The sequence below is a fragment of the Microdochium trichocladiopsis genome (assembly GCF_020744255.1).
Source record: "Microdochium trichocladiopsis strain MPI-CAGE-CH-0230 chromosome Unknown B0I36scaffold_1, whole genome shotgun sequence".
NCBI classification, from domain to species: domain Eukaryota; kingdom Fungi; phylum Ascomycota; class Sordariomycetes; order Xylariales; family Microdochiaceae; genus Microdochium; species Microdochium trichocladiopsis.
The window spans coordinates 4,543,578-4,557,591 of NW_025763544.1; the positions used below are offsets into that span (position 1 = coordinate 4,543,578).

At 56.6% G+C, this 14,014-nt stretch overlaps 6 protein-coding genes across 6 annotated transcripts; 5 read left to right on the top strand and 1 right to left on the bottom strand.

Moving 5' to 3' along the window:
- Positions 1-292: 292 nt before the first annotated feature.
- Positions 293-3,414, top strand: B0I36DRAFT_419873 (uncharacterized protein; the record flags this gene model as incomplete). The annotated part of the gene is given in 6 exon segments (XM_046162139.1): positions 293-317; positions 708-836; positions 1,895-1,981; positions 2,003-2,420; positions 2,436-3,057; positions 3,184-3,414. The coding sequence occupies 6 exon segments, from the start codon at positions 293-295 to the stop codon at positions 3,220-3,222; spliced, it is 1,320 nt and encodes a 439-aa protein (XP_046019103.1). The 3' UTR covers positions 3,223-3,414.
- Positions 3,415-4,331: 917 nt separating this feature from the next.
- On the top strand, positions 4,332-5,189 carry B0I36DRAFT_312018 (uncharacterized protein). Its single transcript, XM_046152449.1, has one exon. The coding sequence runs from the start codon at positions 4,565-4,567 to the stop codon at positions 5,051-5,053; it is 489 nt and encodes a 162-aa protein (XP_046019104.1). The 5' UTR covers positions 4,332-4,564; the 3' UTR covers positions 5,054-5,189.
- Positions 5,190-6,104: 915 nt separating this feature from the next.
- B0I36DRAFT_344691 (uncharacterized protein) lies at positions 6,105-6,569 on the top strand (the record flags this gene model as incomplete). Its single annotated transcript, XM_046156288.1, has 1 exon — positions 6,105-6,569. One exon carries the CDS (start codon positions 6,105-6,107, stop codon positions 6,567-6,569), a length of 465 nt encoding a protein of 154 aa, XP_046019105.1.
- A 1,399-nt stretch (positions 6,570-7,968) lies between these two features.
- Positions 7,969-9,319, top strand: B0I36DRAFT_312022 (40S ribosomal protein S18). The gene is made up of 4 exons (XM_046152450.1): positions 7,969-8,094; positions 8,264-8,283; positions 8,383-8,493; positions 8,667-9,319. Exons 1-4 carry the CDS (start codon positions 8,056-8,058, stop codon positions 8,965-8,967), a joined length of 471 nt encoding a protein of 156 aa, XP_046019106.1. The 5' UTR covers positions 7,969-8,055; the 3' UTR covers positions 8,968-9,319.
- Positions 9,320-9,427: 108 nt separating this feature from the next.
- Positions 9,428-10,963, bottom strand: B0I36DRAFT_18720 (SBDS protein C-terminal domain-containing protein). The gene is made up of 2 exons (XM_046148762.1): positions 10,817-10,963; positions 9,428-10,744 (listed from the first exon to the last, which is right to left on the bottom strand). Exon 2 carries the CDS (start codon positions 10,693-10,695, stop codon positions 9,724-9,726), a length of 972 nt encoding a protein of 323 aa, XP_046019107.1. The 5' UTR covers positions 10,696-10,744; positions 10,817-10,963; the 3' UTR covers positions 9,428-9,723.
- A 937-nt stretch (positions 10,964-11,900) lies between these two features.
- On the top strand, positions 11,901-13,631 carry B0I36DRAFT_232729 (Alpha/Beta hydrolase protein; the record flags this gene model as incomplete). The annotated part of the gene is made up of 2 exons (XM_046149165.1): positions 11,901-12,417; positions 12,478-13,631. The coding sequence occupies 2 exons, from the start codon at positions 11,901-11,903 to the stop codon at positions 13,629-13,631; spliced, it is 1,671 nt and encodes a 556-aa protein (XP_046019108.1).
- Positions 13,632-14,014: the final 383 nt, after the last annotated feature.

Genomic DNA, 14,014 nt, shown 5'->3' on the forward strand with positions numbered 1-14,014 from the left:
CCAAGTCTTTGTCGACGCATTCGGTCGACTCTCCATGGGGGCAGGGGAGTTGATTCATCGGGCTGGGTGGCAGTGTGAGTATTGTGGGGTGCGTCGGCCGGTGTTCCTTGAATGTCCTGCATCATGAGCCTGTACTTGTCATCAAGATCGGTAGCGGGGGGGACGACGAGGTTGTTAGTATGGTTGTCCAGGTTGCCTTGACCCGTTGAATCTTTACTCTCGTTGTTGCCGACACTTGACTCCTGAGCAGTGTCTTGACGCTGGTCGAATCCGATCTGCCATCCGCGGCCTGATGAGCGAGCGCGAAGCCCTTCATCGTCACGGAGCGTGCCGTTGGCTTCCGCGAGGCCGCGCATCTGCTGCAGCTTGCGCTCATTCTGCCAGTCTGGCATGGCGATGGCGTCGTTGATGACTGCCTGGACGAGCTTCTTGGCCATGTCGACTTTATCCTGGGTGTTAGCGGTGATGAGGACGTGCAAAGGTGAGTCGCTGCCGTTGCCGTTGCCGTTGTTATGGTCTTCTCCTCTGAAGCCTCCAGCTTGCTTCCGCGCAACAGTGCTGTCTTTGCCTTCCTTGATCGACCCTCTGCCGCGGATGACTATGGCGGCGTCAGTCTGTTCCTGGAGCTTCTTGATGTCTCTGCCACGAGGGCCCAGGATCTGCCCGATGAACTTGATGTCCGGGTGCTCCTTTTGCGGGATGAGCAGTTGGCAAGTGTACTTTGTCGGGCGGCGATAGTCCGCTGGTGCCTGGTACCCGGGCGCCGAGGCGGTTAGTCTCTCCACCAGGCTGTGCCGCTCGCGCTCGAGGGCGCGGCGGTGCCGCTGGATCCTGGTGTTGGTGCGCCGGCCACGGGCGTCGTATTCTGGTTCGGGGGATCGGTCACGAGGTCGTTGCTGGCGCTGCTTCAGCTGCGGCTCGAGGATCGTGTCGGGGATGCGCAGACGGGCTGATATCTCCTGGACGCGGAAGTGGTCGACGTACGAGTCCTTTTGCTCGGCGGTCATGGTGGCGCGGATCGCAGTGGCAAGGACCGCGCCGCGGGGGTCAAGGAGAGGGAGTTCTGGGGACGTGGTGGAGGGCGAGTGCCATCTGGTCAATCGTGGTTGCTCCATGCTGGGATAGATGTGTCGGATGGCTGCCGTTGTAATCAATGCCTGTGTCTGGTAAGTGTCAGGGTTGTCATGGATAGGTAGTTCTTGACATGATTGAGCCAGGGCGAAAAAAGAGCGCGGGCTGAGCATTTATGTGCTGAGCATTCATGTGCCTTGCGCGAAAGTTGTGCAGAGGCATCTCCGATGGCTACGGAAGGTTTAGGCTCCCAGGCTAGGACATGCTGGTGACTCAAGATGCAGGGAGTTACGACCTGTGGCCTTTCCGGTAGGCCTTCGTGTGATTTGTTGTGCCAGCCGTGGCACATTCATGGTAGCCTCGTCGAATTCTGTGCCTGGCACCATGCACAACCTTGACGGAGAAGCACACAACATCAGTGAAAAACCCATTTTGTCACATCCCATCACTAGCAGAAGGCTTTCTCGCAAGTTTTCCGAATTCATAAGCTCCCCATTGTCCATAAATGATCCCTTCAAGACCTCGCCACTTTTGCAACTGGCAGCAAGACTTGGGACAGCTCTCACCAAACAATCACCAAGTCCTCAGTGTCGCTACTAGTCTATCCAGGCAAAAGACATGGACAAGAAAGAAAATCAGCGTCCTTGGCAATCACCTCGTGGTGATGATGCCTCTGGGCATTCGAACCGCCGCGAGGCTTCGCCATCCAAGGATCCAGGAGCCCCCAGCCAACCAACTCAACAGCTTGTCCTTCGGGAAAGATCGTCGATCACAACCACGCCTGCGAACCCCAGCGAGCCAAGGTCACAAGAAGATGTACCAGCCGGAAATGGATCACCTCAATTAGCAGGCTATCCTCTACACGTCAAGCTCCCATTCGACCTTCGGGATCCCAGTGTTGAGATCGAAGGTGACGTACTGGACGCCCTAGCCAAAGTCTTTCCTCGCACCAGGAGCCTTGGCGAGTTTGCCAATCGCTCGTACCTCAATTTTGAAGTGGAAGAGCTCCCTCCCGGACCATGGCCATTGACCATCGCGGGCGTGCCCTACACTATCGGCGACATCAACGGCAGGACTGGCAGGGGACGTCTGCTTCCTCGAAAGGCGGCTGGCAATATGCGAGTCCGCATCTGTGGGGATCTCGAACGTGGAGCACCCAGCAGCCGCCAGGCATTCCGCTTGTACGCAGACACCATCACCAAGGCATTCTCGGCGCTTCTCCCAGACATAACTGTGGTAGAGTGCATTGCTACAGCAGATACCCACATGTATGTTGTCCTCGGTGATCAGGTGGACATTAGTGCTGTGATTTCTCGGCTTCCCGGACAGATTGGTCGGATGTGGACCATGTACGTGAATGACAGGGACCTTGGACGTCCGGAGCCCGATGCTCTTCAGGCACTCCTGCTGCGCACCACTACGCCAGATCCAGCGAACAAAATCGTGGACGATACAGCGTCTGTTGTCCTGCGACCTGGTGTCCTGCTGTGCTCCTTTGTGGACGGAACACATCAGACCCACAACTTGATCACCTCGGGGGTTGCTGTACAGAACGTGGTAGGGGATTCGTTCATGACAACAGCTGCCCACGGAATCGGAATCGACACTATGGTGTATGCAGGACGGCCTTCCATCACCAGCGACTTTCGCTCAGTCGGCGAAGCGGTGGTAGAGTTGGCATTCACTGATATTTCACTGGTTGCGTTGAAGTCGAACGTGCAGTTCCGCAACCGACTCTTCGACCAGCGTGAGGAAGAATCTGTACGCTTAACCAGCATAGTGGGTGAGGATCCCAACGACGACAAGGTCAAGATTGGTGACTGCGTGTCAATGGACACTCCTTTTACAGGGGCGATCTCAGGCTCCATCATGCACAAGAGCTGGAGATTGATCAACGAGCCTCCAGAGCATCCTGTTGAGAAGAGACTTCAATATGTTGTGTATGACTGGGTGTACAATGGAGAGCGGCCCCCTGATCAGAAGCTGGTGATTCCTGATAGCACCTGTGGATCAGCGATGTATGACGACAGACGGCGCATCACGGGCTTCTTCCACATCGCGATAGTCCGGGGTCTCATGGAAGGACACTATGCATCTGTGTCTGGAGACGAGCTTGTCCGAGCTGGCTACACGCTTGTGCGGCCTGAATGAATAAGTTCAAGACGGAACAGCATTCGTACGTCTCTGAAGGCTAGCCGACAGGGAACAGCAGCCATCACAATCGGGGTTGAATGATCAGGAGGTGTCTGTCCCTGGGATGGGCCGTTGTTGTCCAGAGTAGTTTTGCGTCGCGTGTGTTTAGGGTCATCACCTTTGGCCGTTTCAGCCTTCACTAGATCTGTGGGTAGCAAGTAAATGGGCTTCTTAAGCAGGCCGTGATAATGTGTCTCTTCGTCTGCTTGGCTGCTCGTGCTTATAAGAGTCGCTAGGCTCACCATAGTCCAAGTACACAACGATGCAGCAAACCTCCATACTTCTAATACCTGTTCCTTGTTGGGCATAGGCGGCTGTCGAACAATGGCGGTTCATCAGAACGTCATTCAGGTACACGGCGGGAACATGTTTAGCCTGAAGTGCCACGCAGAAAAGTGGGCAGGGTCATCAACATCGTCATGTCAGATGGACGTGCAGAATGCGGACCCTGGAAAGAGGAAATGGCACGAGCAGAACCCACGACCCCCCACCCGAATGACCAGCGTGGCGCTGCAGCAGGTGGAATCGTCGCACAGGCAGCGCTACGTGCTCGTCGTCTGGAATGATCTAGGAACGGGTTCCATACCTCCATACCGATATCTGAATCTCTAAGCCTCTGACCCTCTGAACCACTCAGAGCACGCGAGATTCGTGTGGGGTCAGCGCACGAGGAGTCATGTCTGGCCGGACCTGGAGAAAGTCAGTGCCGTGAGACGGCCACGCGTTGGCAACATGGAATTACGTGATAGCACGGCAGCGGTGGAAAGTCTGAGTGAGGGTGGCAGCTCTGGGGTGCGCCGTGCCCCGAGACGTCACAGGCCACCACCACTCGTTAGCGACAGGAGTAAAGGCGAGGAGAAAAAGGCCCGACAAGTGCTTATCAGTGGACAGGGCCGCCCAGCTCCGCCGAGACGCGCCGAGGAGGCGCTACAGGCGCGAGGCGGCTGATGTGAGTGGCCAGCAGGCGGGAGTCGGATGGGGAATGAGGCGTTTTTTGTGGGCGTGGATGAGTGAGTGAATTTGGTCACCGAAGACCCGTATCGCGCGCGTGATTGACTGCTCAAGTGTGTGCTGGACAGAGCTGGTGGGGCACAGCGATGGGAGGTGCATTGTGGGGGAAAAAGGGTCCAGCACGGCAGCATACAGAGGGGACAATCTGGACTGGGGCCTCGTCCCGAGGTCGCCAGCCAGTTCACGATGCAGAAAAGAGGAGCCCTCACGCTCGAGTCGACTTCTGTTCAATGCGCTCCTGTGGCCGGGTGATACAGGAGGAGACACAAGAGGTAGAGTTTGATCGTGCATGACATTCCCCGTATGGGGCAGCCTTGATGGACGTGGAGGGACGAGGAGAAGAGACGGAGGGAAATTTTTCGGGCAAATGGCTTCCAGGTCGTCCGCGTTCAAGGCTCCGGGGGATGGAGAGCACGGCACATCAGAGTTCTCTTGGCGGCTAGAACCTGCCATCCTATCGGGGGCGACGGGCGGGAAAATTCTTACGCATGTGAAGCAGACTCCCGGGTCATCACAGGGCGAGAGGGTGTGGGAGAGCCAAGGGACTGGCCGGGTCGGTCGAGCCGAGCAGAAAGCTGAAGCGGACAAGCTGAGGTACAGAGCAGAGCCTCCTGCTGCAGGGGAGCAGCGAAGGTTTCGAGAAGGCTGCGGTGCAACCCGAAGCAAGACAGGCGGGAAGAGCGCTGATCGACGGCCGCGCAGGAGGCGGAAGCGGAACGTTTCGACGCTAGGAACGAAGGGGGCGACACGGTCGGCAGCGGTAAGAGCCGGGAGCTGACAGCAGTCATCAGGAAAGCCTCTCGGAGGTAACGTTGGGTCCGCATGGGAGGCGAAAACGAGTGGATGGCTGTGCGCTGGACTGGAATAGTCAGTCAGGCTGGCCGAAATGGTGTCAGACGATGCTGCTAAACGAGGCAAAGAGACAGACTTGAAAGGGCATGTTCAAATGGCAGACAATGCGGGTGCGTGAGAGTGAGAGCAGCTCCAAATCAGGCAGGAGCAACCCACGCACCGGGCGGCGGGCCGAGTCCAGACCTGCCCGCCGCCCACGATAGATGCATCCATGGATCGCTTTATCAGCTGGCACAGCAGAGAGGCGAAACGGGGGGACAGATGGCTGCACCAACAAGTCGGCGGCGGGAGGAGTTCTCGGCCAAATACGACACGCGAGTGACGTCGATCAGCAGTTCCAGGTCCGCCGGCGACCCCGCAAAGCCCCGGCCCTCCCTGGCGAGCCTGGCACTCACTGCAGCGCCCTCGCGCCTCCAGCGCGCTGTGGCCGGGCCCAGCGGGCTTGCAGTGGAGTGGGGCCCTCCCTCAAGTCCCTCGAGGCGTCCACGGGTCCCTCTCGCCCGACCCACCCTTGCCCCGTTCCAAGACCGGCCCCTCCATTGGCTCGTCTTGGGTCTGCCCCAGACCACTTGGCTCCGCTTGCGTGCCCCGGCCTCCTCCGGACTGTCGGCACCTCGCTCGTCCTCCATCCCCATCGTCTCGTCGGGACCCTGCCACCCCTCCCCTCCCCGTTGCGGTCGCGCACCCGCCGAGAGATAAAGAACGGCCATGGCCCCGGCCCCTCCGCGACGCTGCCCATGCGGCTCGCTCGAAACCGTTTCCATACATATCATCGACCCTTACCCGACATCTACGTTTGTTTGAAGCCTGTTGCTCAACATCCTGCCGATCAGTTCTTCCCGCCTTCGATGTCACACTAAGACTGTCTACGCCAACCCAACCGGCTCCTGTCGCGTCCCACTAGTCGCCTTCGACTGCGCCTTTCCCAGCGCCAGGCCGATCCGCAGATCTCGCGATACACTCACAATCAACACAACATGTCGTTCTTCAAGCGATTCGGAGGCAGCAAGACCTCACAACGGTCTTCTGGATCCGACAACGAGTCGAGCGCAGCCAGCTCGCCAAAGGGCAGCGGCGAGGGCGCCGGCCTCACCCTCACAAAGACCACATCCTCCTCCAGACTCGGCCGTGTGTTCTCGGGCGGCTTCCGCTCAAGAAAGCTCTCAAACAAGGGTGCATACGCCCACCTTCACAAGCCATTCACCCCCGAAAATCTCGAGCACCAGAAGATTCTCAATGCGTTCGAGTGGAACTTCGGCACCAAGAGAAATAGCTTCGACTCAAGCTTCAGTGGCATCAGCCCTTGCACATCCCGACGAGGGAGCATGTCAGACGGCGAGCGATCACTGCCACCGTTCGACTGTGCCGACCTGAGCGCCCGCATCAAGAAGAGCTCCATGGACGACGAAGATGTCGCCCCTGACGCCATGCCCTCCAACTAGACTGCGGCCATGACGACGAACTGTCCGGTTTTATACTGAGGCTTCTGTCAACCCAACAAAGACAGACATTCCAACCTTTTACACAAGAGCGACCTACTTTAGGCGGAAGACGCCCATGCAAGCATTTACGACGGAGTTATTCACATACATCGGGATACGTGGCGTTCGGCGCCAATTGTTCATCATTTACGACGCGGCCGGTCGGCCGCCATACATAATGCACCATCACGACCAACTACTACATCACGCAGCGACACATGCGGCGTGGCGGGAGAAAAGTTTCTTTCATTCTTGGAATAGACAAAAGAATACCTCATTCCCCTTTCGGTGTGGGAACAATGGGGGAGGACGGAGAAAACGCGGCATTGAGACAGAGTTGCCTAGACCCAGGGCGAGCGGCGCGCCACCTGGCGAATCTCGTTCCTGATGCCCACACTTGTCCTCTTAGAGAGACGCCTCCATGCATATAGACATGCTCGCGAGCGAATCAAAAAGATACTCCTACCACACCAACCATGATTGACCAATGAACACGTGCGCGTCCCCTTCTCTGAAAACCTTGTCGTCTATGGTAGTCACGCGGCAGCTTCCTGGTCAATATCTTTATCTTGCGATATCGGACCGACATGTGATGCACTTCGGACTGGTATCTATGGTACTAGGCAGTCTAGTAATATCTGCTATGGAGAAGATAAGAAAAGGAAAGTATTGCCTCAGCATTTTCAGTGTAAAGATGGTACTCCTTGGGATAAACCCCCACAATAGGAGGGAATACACCTCATAGACTGTGTAAAATGGTGTCATCATCGGCAGACCTACCGTAAGAGAGAACAGAGAGAAGCAGTCTTGCGAAAACTCTCTTCCGTCGCCAGCGACGCGCAAACGCACTGCGTAGCGACGACTCTTGTTGCTTACTTTACCTGGTCCTCAACGCTCAGAGACTCACTTGAGTCCAGAGTGCAGATCAGGTAAGAGGGCCCTGTGGTAACTACAAGCCCGGCGGCCATTCAGGTAGCCCATGATGCGCGCGCGGCTGTTGGAGATGCAGTGCATGCGAACAAAGTGGCCTTTCAGTGAAGGCGCAGGTGAATGCAGAGGATGGGAACTCGCGGTGTCAGCCTCTCCCGTCACGCGTCTTTTCAATGAGGCTCCGTGCGATAAGACCACTCCAGGCAATCGGCATCCCAGCAGCCTCTGATTTCCAGCCGTCTTGGTCGCTGCACGTGACCGATCCACTTTCCAGATCACCACTGGCCAATCACAGCCTTCTCGAGAAGAGAAGGAGCGCACGGGCCAAGCACTTTCCCACAGCTGCCCTAATTAAGCGAAAAACCCAAGGAAAAATCCTGGCTGGGGCTGGGAGGGACGACTGGCACCATCGAAAGTGGCCTGCTGCTCCTGCTACTCAAGATCCCGTCACTCCACGACATCCCCTCGATCGACAACCAAGGTAAGGCAACAGTTCGACAAGACAAGGTTGCCCATCATGTCGCTCGTCTCCAGTGAGAAGACGAACTTCCAGTTCGTAAGTGCCGCCTGCCACGCATCCCGAACTTCCCCGACCCGAGCACGATTGCGCGCATCGCCGCATTTCATCCCGCGGATTTTGCATGATGCATCCGTAACCGCGACGAGGAGAGAGGAGGCAGTTCAGCAATGATGAAATTACAAAGCGTGCTAACGTTCCGCTCTAGATTCTCCGTCTCCTCAACACGTAAGCTCATCACCTGCACCGCACGATCTAGCAACGATTTGCAATTGCGACATACCTGATCTCGAGAGGATTTTCACCATTCTAATTCTCATCAAATAGGAACGTTCGTGGCGAGGAGAAGGTTATGTACGCCCTGACCCGCATCAAGGGTGTCGGTCGTCGCTACTCCAACTTGGTCTGCAAGAAGGCCGATGTTGACTTGAACAAGCGGTATGCACACCCCCTAAACCACGACGACACATGACCACATTGCGGGAAGCGTCTTTGAGCACGACCGGGACAAGAGGGAGCGGACGTGGAAATATTCAAGAACCAACCGTGGTGGCATGATGTCGAAATGTTTGGGAAGGTCACCAGGCTAACAGGAGGTTGTGTCATTACAGTGCCGGTGAGCTCACCTCGGAAGAGCTCGAGCGTATCGTCACCATCATCCAGAACCCCACCCAGTACAAGATCCCCGGCTGGTTCCTCAACAGACAGCGCGACATTGTCGACGGCAAGGACTCGCAGGTCCTCGCCAACGGTGTCGACTCGAAGCTCCGTGACGACCTCGAGCGCCTCAAGAAGATCCGCGCTCACCGTGGTCTCCGCCACTACTGGGGCCTCCGCGTCCGCGGCCAGCACACCAAGACCACTGGCCGCCGCGGCCGGACCGTCGGTGTCTCCAAGAAGAAGGGTGGTTAAGCGTTTTCGCCACACATCATACAGTACCGAAGGGCGTTGGAGTTTTATTACATCTTTGGTTCAGATCATTCATCAATGCGGATGAAACATCACAACAACACATGGCGTGAGGGCTGGACTAGGGAACTTGAAAAAAACAAAACTCTTTTGTTGGGACTTGCAGCGGAAGAAGAATACTGGTCAACACAAATCAAGAAAAGTCTGGGAATGCGGCCTGCTCGCTGTATCCTGTCCCGCACTGGGCGGATGTGGCAGCATGGTCATGCACAGCATGGGTGCACTAGGGTGTGTGCTCTTCCTACAATTACGAGTCCATCGCCTTTATGAAAAAAATACAAAGAATCAAAAACAACCTGGTCGATGTGTGAAATGCATTACTTGTGAAAGTCGCGTCAGACGTTTCGCGCCTCTGAATACTGTAAAAGAGATCTCGTCAGAAGGGAATACTCATCGTCTCACTTAGATCAATTGAGACGCAGACTTGGTGGGCGTTGCTCAGCAACACTTGCAGGCTTTGGCCTTTCTTAGTCACGCGGATACATGTTGTTTGTGGCCACAGACCAGCGAGTGTAGACTTTTGTCACGTGTGATCAATTCTGTAATTCTTTCGGTTGGCAATATATGAAACTATGAGGGCATGCTATGTCTTAGTAAAAATAGAAACACCGAAAAGGGTATCTTCATCAACCATTTTATTCTTGTCCCGCTCCCGGACGCCTACTCAATGTCCTCCTCCGGACCTTTCTTTTGCGCACTTTAATCCTCATGAGTAACAGCCATATCCAGCACTTCGACTCTGCCCTGTCCTTTTGTATGCGTGCCCACAAAGTCAGAAAGCCCCTTGAATGCTCCCGGCTCGACGAATCCGACAACCTCCCACTCGCTGCCCACCATGTCCTGATTCTCGATCTGCTCAATATAGCTGAGGATCTTGTCCTTGACGGTACCCGGGGCCTTCTGCTCGGCCCCTCCGTCCTCGGCGGCATCAGTGGACGACTTGGCCGCGTCGCCTTTGACGGCCTGCTTCAGCGCGCTCGTCGTGCATGTCACGCGCAGCCGCATCCGCGCGCGGGTTACAGGGATCGGTTGGTGCGCGATGAGTGCCTTCATGGCGTCCAGCGCTTGCGACTTGGCGGACTTGGTTGTCACCACACCTGTCCATGTGTGCTCGCGAAGCTTCGAGGAAGGTATTGGCTTGGCCTCGCCGTCGTCGCCGGTCGCCGGCGTCGCTGTGCCGCTACCCGTTGCGGAGTTCCCTCCTTGTGACGATTGTTGCTGTTGTTGGTGCGCCTGTTGGCTGAGCATGTCTAGCGCCTTTTCAATCATGCCTGTCGTGTATACCCGCTTCGTCCGAGGGTCGACCAGTTTGCTGGCCACTATGCTGATGACCTCGTTGTGTACCCTGTCCATTTGCGCTGCTCGTTCCTTCTCGCCGACTTGCAGCTCTCCCTTGTTGAGAATCTCGAGGATGATCTCGTCGGTCGTGGTCTTCTTGCCAAACGCCTTCTCAAGGTCTGCCGTCGGCGCAGTTTGACCCTTGGACACGTTGAGGAAGACGTTGGGGATCTGAAGCACCTCATCAAGATCCTTCTCAATGCCGGATCGCCACTCAAGGACCTTGTTCTTGTAGCAAGCGATCTCGAAGCGCTTCTTGCCCTTCTTGAGCCGTACCAAGGACACGTTGGTCAGCTTGATCTGATTCGAGGGCTGGTTGATCATGCGCGACATGGTGGTCGATAGAAGAGGCACAGGCTCTTAGGAGGTGGTTGTAAATGATCTGGGAAGTATGAGGAATGACTTCGGAAATGCTGAAAAACCGTGACAAACTCCTACTTGGGGGGATGCGTACAGGGTATGGTGTTTAATCAACGTCTAGAAATGTGTATGGTGGTTCCGTCCCTTTGGAGGGTATGACGACTTTTTCGCGTGCTGTGTCACCCCGCCCCCACTCGAACCTGGCAGTGCCGATTAGATAATGGGCTGTGGTCCTGAGGCCGGCGGAGGACGATGCTGACGCTCAATCACTCTGATTCATGCTTAAAGCTGAGAGACGGAGCTGTGTGCCGTGGTGCTCCATAACCCAAAACGCATGTCCTCTGGAATGCCCTCCTAGTACGTGTAGCTTCTTCCTTTAGGACGGCGCTGAGATGGGACTTGAGAAGGATCTCATCATCCTAGTCGCAGACCTGACTGATGCAGTCCGAGACTAGCCGCGACGACATCGAATTTGTGGCCCGCCCGCACCAATCTGTCAGTCATGGAGCGAGCCGTGGTGATCTGCAGTATGTGCTGACTCTGAAGCAGGCAGCAGCAGGTGATGCTTCACGACAACACAGACCTGACATGCGATGGCGAGTAATGCATGCACAAGACGCGCGCCGTGCCGTACCTGCATGGATCTGTATGACGGTCGTACAGTACACAGATACCCTGGCGCACGAGGCCGCGGGAATGCGATGCGCAATGGGCAGGCCGTGGCTGAAACCACATGACTTGTTGCGTTGGGGGCGGGTTGCTGTGGTGAGTGGGGAGTGCCTGAGCGGCCAAAGCCGCAGGCGGACAACAATAGGCGGGCGGCCAGACGATGACGCATCTGGGATGCTTATCGCGTCGAATCAGGCAGGCACGGCCACGCTACTGGTTGTCCTGGCAGGCACCCTGTGGGCAGCTGCGACAGCACGAGCCCGCGGACCGGGGCCCGGCGCACCAGCGTCTGGGGCAGCTCTGCTAGCTCTCGCGGCGCCCGCCCGACCTTCTCCAGCTTCCGCATCTCGCTCTCCATCCTCCTCCATCTCCCCGTCTCTCCCTCTTCTCTTTCCTCCCCCATCATCACCAGAGCTGACGGCGTCATACCCATCTCTCTGCTCATCCATTCCTACCATCCCATCCATCCCCCCATCTACCACCTGACCCTCGTACCCGTCATCGTCATCATGAAGGCGGCTACCTCGGCCCTCCTGCTGGGCGCCTCGACGGCCTTGGCCCACCAGGACCAGCATGTCCTGGGCGGCCACAACGTCCCGGCGTTCGACTACAACCATCTTGTCAACACTGCTCCTGAAGCGGCCAAGCCCATCGTCGACGCCGTCAAGAAGCCGTGGGAGGCCATCGAGAAGGCCCTCGGCGACGTCCCTACCCAGGCCAAGGATCTGTGGGACGAGATGTCCCTCCTGGTCCCCGGCTTCATGGAGAAGGCCGCCAACATGATCTCGCACCCCAAGCCCCACACCCGCCGGCCTGACAGCCACTGGGACCGCATCGTCAAGGGCGCCGACATCGAGAGCATGTGGGTCGAGACCGATGGCGTCAAGCACCGCAAGCTCGAGGGCAACCTTGAGGCTTACAACCTGCGCGCCAAGAAGGTCGACCCTTCTGTGCTTGGCGTCGACGATGTCAAGCAGTACAGTGGTTACCTCGATGATGAGGCCAACGACAAGCACCTGTTCTACTGTGAGTTTTGTCTGCCTCTCCAGACCAAATCTTGAACCGACCTGCTAACACATCCGTCAGGGTTCTTCGAGTCTCGCAACGACCCCAAGAACGACCCCGTCGTCCTGTGGCTCAACGGCGGCCCTGGCTGCTCGTCTATGATGGGTCTCTTTATGGAACTCGGCCCCTCGAGCGTCCAGAAGGACGGCACGCTCAAGCGCAACCCGTACGCGTGGAACAACAATGCCTCCGTCATCTTCATCGACCAGCCTGTCAACACTGGTTACTCGTACAGCAGCAACCCTGTCTACAACACCGTTGCCGCTGGCAAGGACATCTATGCCCTCCTGACCCTCTTTTTCCACGACTTCCCCGAGTACGCCAAGCAGCCTTTCCACATTGCTGGCGAGTCGTACGCCGGTCACTACATCCCTCAGTTCACCCACGAGATCCTGTCCCACAAGAACCGCAACATCAACCTCCAGAGCATTGCCATCGGCAATGGTCTGACCGATCCCTTCACTCAGTACGCCGAGTACCGCCCCATGGCTTGTGGTAAGGGTGGCTACCCTGCCGTTCTCTCCGAGAGTGAGTGCCAGTCCATGGACAACGCTCTTCCCAGATGCCAGAGCCTCATCCAGGGCTGCTACGACTCCGAGAGCGTGTGGAACTGCGTTCCCAGCGCTATCTACTGCAACAACGCCATGATCGGCCCCTTCCAGCGCACTGGCTACAACGTCTATGATGTCCGTGAGAAGTGCAAGGATACCGCAAACTTGTGCTACACCGAGACAGCTTGGATTGCTAGCTACCTCAACCAGAAGAAGGTCATGGATGCCATTGGCGCCGAGGTCAACGACTACGAGAGCTGCAACACCGACATCAACCGCAACTTCTTGTTCCAGGGTGACTGGTCCAAGCCGTTCCACCGCCTGGTTCCCAGCATCATCAAGCAGATCCCCGTCCTGATCTACGCTGGTGATGCCGACTACATCTGCAACTGGCTTGGCAACAAAGCCTGGACTGAGGCTCTTGAGTGGCCCGGCAAGAAGGCCTACAACTCTGCCAAGCTTGAGGACCTCACGGTTGACGGCGACAAGTACGGCAAGGTCAAGACCAGCGGCAACTTCACCTTCATGCAGATCTTCCAGGCTGGGCACATGGTCCCTTTCAACCAGCCCGAGGGCTCTCTGGACTTCTTCAACCGCTGGATCGGTGGTGAGTGGTACGCCTAAATGGCTTGCCGCAGTGAGGGACTCATATCATAGTACTGCATGTTTTTTGGGCCTCGCGGCGTTTTAGTGCTTCAGCAGCCAGCTAGGACAGACAGCGCATTGGCCAGTAAGGGGGCCTCTACAGCAAGAGCATACGGTGCTGGCATGCACTTTTGGATTCGGATACATTGACAGATTGAATGATCAGCATTATGAAAGTACAGCTATCGTAATGTGTTCGCTGCAGAAGATTGTGTGTATATATGCCAGAATGTCACAACAGATAAATTACGAAGGCCTCGATGCAACAGCCAGGAGGTTCCGTACTCAAAAAACATTGTGAGGAATCAATCTTGTCAACCAACGCACCTGACGCCGTGTGGCGAAAGGGTCCTGGGCTCAAG

Coding starts and splice junctions, on each gene's coding strand:
- B0I36DRAFT_18720 (XM_046148762.1), bottom strand. CDS start 10,695: ATGTCGCGCATGATCAACCAGCCCTCGAATCAGATCAAGCTGACCAAC.
- B0I36DRAFT_312018 (XM_046152449.1), top strand. CDS start 4,565: ATGACATTCCCCGTATGGGGCAGCCTTGATGGACGTGGAGGGACGAGG.
- B0I36DRAFT_312022 (XM_046152450.1), top strand. CDS start 8,056: ATGTCGCTCGTCTCCAGTGAGAAGACGAACTTCCAGTTC. Junction 8,095..8,263: donor AGAAGACGAACTTCCAGTTC/GTAAGTGCCGCC, acceptor GTTCCGCTCTAG/ATTCTCCGTCTCCTCAACAC. Junction 8,284..8,382: donor ATTCTCCGTCTCCTCAACAC/GTAAGCTCATCA, acceptor CTCATCAAATAG/GAACGTTCGTGGCGAGGAGA.